The sequence below is a fragment of the Pantherophis guttatus genome, chromosome 2, assembly GCF_059756535.1.
Source record: "Pantherophis guttatus breed Tessera chromosome 2, ASM5975653v1, whole genome shotgun sequence".
NCBI lineage: Eukaryota > Metazoa > Chordata > Lepidosauria > Squamata > Colubridae > Pantherophis > Pantherophis guttatus.
In genome coordinates this window covers 72,438,255-72,448,573 of record NC_142064.1, presented here as the reverse complement: position 1 = coordinate 72,448,573, position 10,319 = coordinate 72,438,255, and the positions used below count along the sequence as shown (strand labels likewise).

General features: G+C 37.0%; 1 protein-coding gene across 1 annotated transcript in view; it reads left to right on the top strand.

Annotated features, from left to right (window-relative positions):
* GLDC (glycine decarboxylase) overlaps positions 1-10,319 on the top strand; it is a 37,929-nt gene that overhangs the window by 18,944 nt on the left and 8,666 nt on the right. The window contains exons 6-16 of the mRNA XM_034410362.3: positions 126-273; positions 983-1,179; positions 3,655-3,751; positions 4,203-4,308; positions 5,021-5,160; positions 5,674-5,754; positions 6,325-6,422; positions 6,866-6,950; positions 7,033-7,074; positions 8,000-8,142; positions 9,651-9,726. Coding sequence (XP_034266253.2) covers positions 126-273; positions 983-1,179; positions 3,655-3,751; positions 4,203-4,308; positions 5,021-5,160; positions 5,674-5,754; positions 6,325-6,422; positions 6,866-6,950; positions 7,033-7,074; positions 8,000-8,142; positions 9,651-9,726 — 1,213 coding nt within the window. The remainder of the gene's footprint in view (positions 1-125; positions 274-982; positions 1,180-3,654; positions 3,752-4,202; positions 4,309-5,020; positions 5,161-5,673; positions 5,755-6,324; positions 6,423-6,865; positions 6,951-7,032; positions 7,075-7,999; positions 8,143-9,650; positions 9,727-10,319) is intronic.

Genomic DNA, 10,319 nt, shown 5'->3' with positions numbered 1-10,319 from the left:
TCAAGGCGATCAAGCTGACCTTTAACTCTGCATTTAATATTCTTGCGTAAGTTTCTTTTTCTTTTTAAAATCGTATTTGCTATTGGGAAATGACTTTGTCTTGGTATGTCATTATTGCTTTCCAGATACACTGGCATAAATGTAGAGTTGAAGCTACCTCATGAGATGGATTTCAGCGGTAAAGATGTCAGTGGTGTCTTGTTCCAGTACCCAGACACTGAGGGGAAGATAGAAGACTTTACAAGCTTGGTTGATCAAGCCCATCAGAACGGGGTAATTGAAGCAATAAGAATATTTCCAACCTCCATGTTTATGTCTGGCAGTGTAAATGTACCTTAGGTCAATGTCAGCTTTTCCAATCTAGTAAGTTATTGGACTCATAGCATTTCTATACCCCCACAAAACTCCCAATCTCCATTGGATCACAATAGAGGTAACTATCTGTGAAGGTAGTCCTCAACTAACAACTACCTTGTGTCATAATCATTTGAAGTTACAACAGTGCTGGAAAAATAACATTATGCATTTATGGCAGTCATGTGATCGCCATTACAATCAATACGCATTGTTCTGGGAACAACTCCCATGGTTATCTAAATCAACAGTTCCGGCTTTGCGGACTGGCAGCGTGAGGGAGAGAGCTGCACGCCTGCTCATCCACCACTTCCACCGCTTGGTTCCAGCCGTGGCCCAGGGGTTGAGGACCCCTGATCTACATGACGTCTTGGGAAGCTTGGAGCCCCGATGGGGGCGCCTCACTTCAGAGATGGCTAGTAGACTAGTACAAGATCTCACCTCCATCCCATCGATGCATCGGTTTTTATTCATTTTTATCTTAATTTACATTTTTCGCTTCTAATGTCTAAATGTTTTAGTCCTATAATTGTTTTATTCTGTTATTTATAATATTGTAAGCTGCCTAAATATGCACGGCATACAAAATGTAATAAACAAACAAACATATTGGCTTCTCTTGTATCAGAGCCTGGCCTGCTGTGCCACCGATCTCCTTGCCCTCTGCATCTTGCGGCCTCCAGGGGAGTTTGGAGTTGATGTTGCTTTAGGCAATTCCCAGAGGTTTGGGGTGCCTCTTGGGTATGGAGGACCACATGCTGCCTTTTTTGCGGTCAAAGAGAATCTGGTGCGAATGATGCCTGGAAGGATGGTGGGAGTTACAAGGTAGGTTCATTTTCTGTTGAAAATCTGAATCCATGTTCTTCTAAGTTCTGAAGGAATTATACATGGACTGTGAAAAGTTCCAATCTTCTTATGTATTTTCTTCTTTTTAGAGAGCATTGTGTTGTTGTTGCTTTCTTTATATCTTTGGCTGATTTTAGATCATACAGGCAGTCCTCGATTTACAATAGTTCATTTAGTGACCCTTCAAACAGTACTGAAAAAAAAATGATTTATGACCATTTTTCACACTTACAATCATTGCGGCATCCTCATGGTCACATGATCTAAATTCAAATGCTTGGCAATTGACGTATATTTATGACGGTTGCATTGTCCCAGGCTCATGTGGTCACCTTTTGTGACCTTCTGAGAAGCAAAGGGAAGCCAGATTCACTTTAAGACCATGTTACTAACTTAATAACCACCGTGATTCATTTAAAAATTGTGGCAAGAAAGGTTGTAAAATAGGACAAAACTCATTAAACAACTGTCTCCCTTAGTAACAGAAATTTGGGCAGCTCAATTGTGCTCAACAGCTCAATTGTGGTCATATGTCGAGGACTTCCCATTGTGGTCGTAAATCGAGGACTTTTAACTCTAGAAGATTAATTCCCCTATAATTACTCTTCTAAAACTAAATCACGCTACTGAAATACATGCTTAATATCAAGTTTACTTCCGTACCCACCCCTCACACAAATTTATGCGCATATATACTTAACTGCATACTGAAAATGTCAGGGAATTGCGCAGCAGCTGTCCAGATGAAGCCGGAGACACTAACACAAACTTGTAGTCTTTTATATATATAAATATATTTAACATTCAGATTTACATCAGTCTCTGTCACCATCCAGAAAGAAAAAAAATACAAGATAGTCAGGAACACAGGAACATCTTGAGGTAAATTAAACAGTATATAGGACACATACAAGAAAAAGAGAGGGGGGAAAAGGGAAACGCCCCCTTTATACTTACGCCAACCAATCATAGCGTAGATTGCCTCACGCATGAGTCAGCACTCTCTAACTAATCAACTCCAAATGTGTGCTTTGGCCTACTGTACACTTTACTGTTCCTAAAGCTACTAAATTCAATACCCTAACGGAAAATGAATCTGTCCTGAAGTAAAAATGGAAGAGGTGCCATTAAAGTAATAATGTTGCTGTATGTCAAACACAAAGAATTCCAGGACCTATAATAAAATAGTCTGAGGAATCCCTTTGGTTTGAGGTTAAAAATAAAACATCTTGTTTTTCCGCCATAATTAAGGCAGATATAAAAAAAATGCTTGCAGAGGAAAAAATAAGTGAGCAGGAGCCCAGCAATTGCCAGTTCAGGGTTCCTTTGCACACCGAAAGGCTTCGGTGTCTTCTCTCGAAAGTTCGTTTCTCTGCATGTGTCTCTTCCCGCACACTTGATAGTTCCCTTCTTTTCAACATGTGGGTTGATGAAAAAGGACAATTGTGGAGGACATCACTGTCCAGTCCAAGCTTGTTAGTTTCCCAAGTGCGCCTAGTTAGCCAGTGTGTAACACTGTGTCCAGCAAGGCTCTTATGTTCTTAATGGGAGCTCTATATCCATAGTGTTGTAAGTTTCCAGAACTCTAGGTAAGGTCAGAATGTATTTATCACAGATAGAATGCTCATTGTCCTTTCCTAAAGGACCTTATATAGTATATCCTCTGTCTCCAGCATGTTGCCTCAAGACAACAATGCGTGTGTGTGTGGACATGTTCGTTGGTTCACCATGCATTCTGACTTTCCTAGTTTTAACTTTCCTTAAGCGCTCTTCAATTAAAAACCTGAACGAGATAATTAAATTGATAGAAAGCAAAGCACCAGCTTCAAGCATAATCCAGGTTTCCAACAATGCCTTTGAATCCCCAACTAAATTCTAAAGTGATTAATACAGTGGACTCTAACCCCAAGTTGCTTCAGCCTTTTGATATATGTGATATTTTGTGACTGGCAACTGATGTTTGTCCATGGCATGTTCTCAAAAATGTAAAAAAGAAAAGAAAAAGGGCCACTAGATTTGGGATGCAGGAATTCTGAACACCACTTGATGCAGCAACAAGTCATGATTTTCTGTATTTCTTTGCTGCCATCTAGCGACAATTCAAATCTATGTATCCCCGATCTGGTACTTGTTCTAAAAGAAGTTAGGAATCCTTAGTTTGAATTGAGGATTGCATTGTCCATGATGGCATAGCTGAGTAGCCTCTTTGCAGTGCCTTGTTTCATAAAATGTCAAACCATAGTATTGCATTAGGTAGCAATACTATAGCAAAAGGAAACTGCCTTGATTCAGGAATAATTTAGAGAGTTTCATATTCTAAATTATTCATTTTACTATATGTTTTATTTTACCAAAAATATTATCAATTGGGTTTTTTTTGTTAACAAAACCAAATAGCCTTTGTCTATTTAAATCAAAGAAAGTAATATATTTTTCCTTTGTGTATGTTTTAAGAGATGCTAATGGAAAAGAAGTATACCGACTTGCGCTGCAAACCAGAGAACAGCACATCAGGAGAGATAAAGCTACTAGCAATATCTGTACAGCGCAAGTGAGTTTTTCTTCAATCACTGATTATACCGTGTTTCCCCCAAAATAAGACCCTGTCTTATATTTTTTTGAACCCTGAAATAAACGCTTGGCTTATTGCCATGCGCTCAAAAGTCCGATTGGGGTTATTATCAGGGGATGTCTTATTTTGGGGAAAAACAGGATACATCCGAACTAGACTATGTTGTTTCTCTGTGTCGTATAATATATGTGGGTATGTGGATATATGCATAATTTTTTTTAATTTTTTTATCTTTTTGTCATGTTTATGTAGTGTATATTTGAGGTGGTGCTCCTTTGAGAGCTGTATGCAATGAAATTTCATTTTAATGTATGGCGATTAGTGTACATTTAAAGTGACAATAAAGTTATTGTAAGTCTGCATGATGTAGTATCTGAGTTGCCTCATGTTTTACACATAAATTTACTTAATCCCAATTTCTGCTTCTTAGGCCCTTCTGGCTAACATGGCTGCAATGTTTGGAGTTTATCATGGTGCAAATGGATTAAAACACATTGCCAAGAGAGTCCACAATGCTACTCTAATCTTAGCAGAAGGTGAGTGAACCTTCAGACATAGGAATACCCTGTCCAAAAGGAGCAACTTTAATGTTGGAGAATTTGAATAAAACTCCCACGACTACACTGTAAATAGCAATACCAATAGCACTTAGACTTATATACCACTCCGAGGTGCTTAAAACACTCTCTGAATGGTTTACAATATCAACATATTGTCCCCAACAATCTGGGTCCTCATTTCACCGACCTCAGAATGGTGGAAGGCTGAGTCAACCTCGACCTGGTCAGGATAGCCTGCAATACTGCATTCTAACCACTGTGCCACCACAGTTCCTTTTCTTGCTACAAACTTTTTTTGGTTGACATTGTAAGGTGTAATGATTCCTAAAATAGATTTGTAAAACAATTTAGAATAATTTGATTAGTAATATGAAGAGTCAGTCACCAATAGTCCCAGCATTGTTGCCAATAGCAGCCAAATTTATTTGTTTATATACCACCTTTTATTATTTTTATAAATAACTCAAGGCAGTGAGCATGCCAAATATTCCTTCCTCCTCTTAATTTCTCCACAACAACAACTCTGTGAGGTGAGTTATGCTGAGAGAGAGAGACTGGCCCAAGGTTATCCAGCTGGCTTTTATGCATAAGGCAGGACTAGGACTCAGCTTCAAATTATAAAAAACAAAAGACATTTTGAACACAACTGTGCATAAAACCTGAGTGGGTTTTTGTTTGTTTATATTAGGTCTGAAGAGAGCAGGTCATCAACTCCAACATGACCGATATTTTGATACTTTGAAAATCCAGTGTGGGTGTGGCATCGAAGAAGTCTTGCAAAGGGCAGCCCAGAGGCAGATAAACTTTCGGATTTACCCTGATGGCACAGTAAGTGATAACTTAAGGATGCTCAGAAGTGGTTCTAATGCTTTTATCCATTATCCATTATAATTTTCTCTTTAAAGAGATAAAGAATATCCAATGAAAAATTTTCTAAGAAACTCTGAGGTCCTTAGTGCTCTCTGAAGATGGTGGTTTTCTTGTAGACATTGCATTACCAAACTAGGTAACATCATCAGTGCTCTAAGAAACTAAGTCGTTGTTTCAGAAGGGAAGCTCAGTAAACAGCCACTGAATGTGTGTTAGAAGAAATAACATCCAGAAACAACATTTTTAAATTGTTGATGTTCAGTTATCAATTATTAGAACACTATGCACTCGGGAGTATCAATAAATATCATTCAGATTACATAGTCTGTTATTGTTTCAGTGTAACTCATTGATAGCACTTTTTTTTTTTTTAATTTGATTTATATGCCGCCCTTCTCCGGCATTGAAACACATTGAAACACATTGATGAACTTAGAAGTTGTCTCCTTTCTTTCTTTCAACTGTCAATAGCTTGGAGTTTCTCTTGATGAAACTGTAAATGAAAAAGACCTAGATGACCTACTATGGATTTTTGGCTGTGAATCTTCAGCTGTAAGTAGATCATTGATTAGAAAACTAAATAACTAATTGATCAACATAGAACATAACTGAATCAATAAGGTCCATAGTAATGCCTGGATTCTCATCCATTCACCAATGTCACAGAAAGTACTGGGAAAATATTTTAAACTTTCAGCAGTGTGAAGGGAAGTTCAATAAAGCAACTTGTATCATTCCCAAATTTTAACACTATCCATAACTTCACAATTTTGAGTCTTCACAATCTCTGTGAGATTTTACCCTTTTGAAATAAAAAAGATATAAATAATATCCTCAAATATCTCATTGTGTGCAACTGTTTCCAGTTGCACTTCAGACTAAGATAACAATTTTAGAAGGTATACTTGCAGATTGAAACTCAATTTCTTTTGAAAGTAAGTAATCCTGTTTCTGAACTGAGCATATTTTACTTGATAATAGATTATACAAAGATAAATGCAATCCCAGTCAAACCACTGAAGGGACAGCTCCCTCCCCCCAAAATAGTTATTATCTAAGAATGAAATCCAAATTAATTCTGAGAGGAAAAAAGAGATTGACTTCTTCTTTTATGTTTGAAAGGAATTAGTTGCAGAGAATATGGATGAAGAAACAAAAGGCATTTTTGCTACTCAGTTTAAGAGAACATCAACATTCCTAACACACCAAGTATTCAACAGGTTTGTAAAACTCTTTGGAATTTTTTTTGTCTCATGTTGGTTGATAAACTAATACAAAGATGAAAATGAGGCATGTGATATTTCAGAAAAACAATGCTGGCAAGTTAAAATATTAAGCTACTAATATTGCATTTTAGGAATCTTGTTTGCACGAAGTTTACAGTTTTTGAAGGGAAATTGTGTAATTTGAACAATTAATAGCAAACAACACACAACTAAAGTAAAATGCTTATGACTGTACTATGGAGTGCCTTTTATTGTATGTCCATTTAAATACAAATGTTTCATCAACATGTATTGATTGTCAGCCTGGAAAAATGAGCAAATATGAACATTACTAAGAGGAAGCATTTATTATTGATCTGACACATAACTTGGGGGCATAAATAATGTTCAGCTATTATTATTTCCTTGGTTGTTAATGTAATTTTTTGTCTCTGCAGCTATCACTCTGAAACAAATATTGTCCGGTATATGAAAAGATTAGAAAACAAAGATATTTCTCTTGTTCACAGCATGATTCCTTTGGTAGGTATAAATTGAAAAGGGGAGAAAATATAGCTGTTAGTTTTCTTGAATTAAATCCTGATGGTATATTTTCTTTCTTTAGGGATCCTGTACAATGAAGCTGAATAGCTCATCAGAACTTATGGTAAGTTGTTTACATTAATGTATTATTTTTATAAAGTACATTTCAGATAACTACTCGATCATTTTTTGTGAACATTAAATAAACTCAAAAGATTTTGGGGTAGATTGCCATCTGTTTCTCTAAAAAAGAATAATATAGAATTACATTTTGGTGAAATCAACGAAGAGGTGATCTTCTGGACCGGCTCAGTTATTTTCGGTGGATATTAATAGTTGAATTTGGCTTGCTCATAGGATCATAGTACAGAAAAATCAGATGTGCAAGATATATAGCCAATCTCAATAAAAGTAGTTTTAATCTTCTTTAGCAGAGTTGATTTCCTCTGCTATGTAGTGGGGTTGACATCAATTTTGCAAGTCTCGTTATGCCATACCATCTCCCTCGTCTTACACTGAATCAGGAAGGCATCTATCTGAACCTCTTCCAAATACTATCTGTCTGTTGTGGACTGAAGGCATGCTGTGGTAATGGAGCTTGTATATCTCCATCAAGGTCATTTTCCTTGCTCTCTACAATCACCAAGGAATTGTTGCACACTATGACTTTGGCTATTGCAGGTCAGATGAGGAGGATAAAATATTTCATGGTCTAAACTAAAATAATTGACTGAAGAAATACTTCTTCTAGTTACTTTAGAACATATATACTGATTTAATTTTCTGAGCTATAGCAAGCTTTTCTGAGCTATGTCCATTCCTTGTATAAAGAAACAAACTACTAGAATTCCTCCATTCCAGTTGACAATCACATCCAAAAGGTGTGTTATATCAGATTATCCAATGAATAGCCACATTTTATGGTCAATTTAGAGTTGCATTTCATGTGCTTCCTATAATTTATTTACATATATTTTTAACACAGATATGATTGATTTTTTTCCTTCTCTTTCTCTGTGCCCATCTGTGTATCCATGTCTGTTTTGTAGCCTATTACATGGAAGGAATTTGCCAATATCCATCCTTTTGTTCCCCTGGATCAAACTCAAGGATACCAGCAACTTTTTAAGGAGCTTGAGAAGGATCTGTGTGAGATCACAGGCTATGACAAGATTTCATTCCAACCTAACAGGTAGAAGCAATTTTTTTTTAATTTGATTTATATGCTGCCCTTCTCCGGAGACTCAGGGCAGCTTACAATGCATTAAGCAATAGCTTTCATACTTTTGTATATATTTATACAAAATCAGCTTATTGCCCCCACAATCTGGGTCCTCATTTTACCTACCTTTGAAAGGATGGAAGGCTGAGTCAACCTTGAGCCTGGTGAGATTTGAACTTGCAGTAATTGCAGGCAGCTGATGTTAACAGTGCTTTAGTCTGCTGCGCCACCAGGGCTCCAATTTTCTTTGACCCACTGCAGTTGTACAGATTTAAAACTTCAATTTGTATTTTCATGTAGTCATTTCCTTTCTCAGTTATCTGTGGAATAAGATTCCTGGTGCATCTGCATTAGTTATATATGATAAATGGAATATAATGCTTGGGCCATGTGTGCACATGACAAAACAGACATTTTTAATATTGAAGATATGTTGTTCTTCAGGCACACTTGTCATTAATAGAATGGGTAAGAGGATAGAAAAAATGGTTCTAGGCAAGAGAATCCTGAAATATAATTTTATTTCCCATCAAAGTTACAGTGAAGTACAGATTGGTTTGGGTTTAGATAATGGAAATTAATGATAAAATAACATATTTTATCTTAAATGGTTAGGACTTCAGTAGCAACAATCTGATTTCTGAATGGATATATGCTTGGAAAATGTCTGAGTTGCTTTTCTTCACTGCAGTATCCAAGATAGAAAGACATACTTAACCAGACTTTTGTCCTTGTTTACCATTCTCTCATATTTCTCAGTTCCAATCACTTGCCTACCACTCCTAGGAAGATATGGCAGTCCAGTGGATGCTTTGAGCTTGTGTCATCCACTTGCCCAAGGGCTAGCTAATTTCATAATCATGGCAGGCAATGCCTTCTTCTTCTCTGGGGCTATTTCTGCCCTGGCGTATATTTCTTTATTTTACATTATTTTAACTTGGGAGCCACCCAGAAAAGGTTATGAAGGGGAGACATGCAAACTAGTCAAAAGACAAAGGCAAAGTTCATGCCCTGATTAGTTTTCTGGGTATGTTGCTGTCCCCTTTCAGTTTATCATCACCCCACATCTTCCAGACACTTTGTTTATAACTATATGACACATCCACAAATCAGAACACTTCCATTTGGCAGTGACACAGAACAGATGCCATAGAGATAGGCTGGGCTTGCCAGTGGGAACCACACATCATTGATTTGTGCTGAGTCAAAGATGGGCAGATAGACCTTTCATTCAGTAGTGGCAAAAGATTTAGGAAGGAAAAAATGGTTAACTTGCTTTAGCAACTTGGTTTGCAACATGAATTTAAAAGTGTTGGTATTCGGTATCATTTAATCTTCCTTCTCCGCATGGAATGGAAAAATATTCCAGTATTTTTTTTTATTTTGGAGATTATTAAACTTGTTTAACAGAATTTTAAATCAGGATGTTGATTGACACCACTCTAAAAAGTGTTATAATAAGCTTTGTTTCTTTGCAGTGGAGCTCAAGGTGAATATGCTGGGCTAGCTGCAATCAAGGCTTATTTAAATGCAAAAGGAGAATGGCAGCGAAGCGTAAGTAAAAAATGGGCTTTTATCTAACTTTTGATTCCCCATCCCCTATGTAGCTGATTATTTTTGGAATGGCAGCTTGTTTTTCGGTAGAAACAGACTTAATTAGCCTGGCTGTGTCCAATGTAAGCTCTGTGAGTTGTTTGTCATTTGCAGTTTGCTGGTTGCTAGGTGAGATAATCTGCTTCCTTTTGCTAGGCTTTATGCACTTGCACTATTTTCTGTATGCTTCTAAATGCCTTTTCCTCCTTTAGATACACTAGTCGTTCTGCAAAAATTCCACAGAAAATACACTGGGTTTTTTGTTTTGCTTTTTGTCAGACTGAACAAACACAATTACCTTTTCTATTTCTTCCTGAAAAAAAATGGAGGAGGGGACCAGGAGACACAATATTTTGTATTCCACTCATGCAAGGGGTTATACTAATATATGAAATACTGAACACTTCATGTGGTTTGCCCTTGCCTCCTCCTTCCTAGGGCTGAAAGAGGGTGATTGGCCCAAGGTCACCCAGCTGGCTTTGTGCCTTAAGGCAAAACTAAAACCTATTGTTTCCCAGTTTCTAGCCTGCTGCTTTAATCACTGCACCAAACTG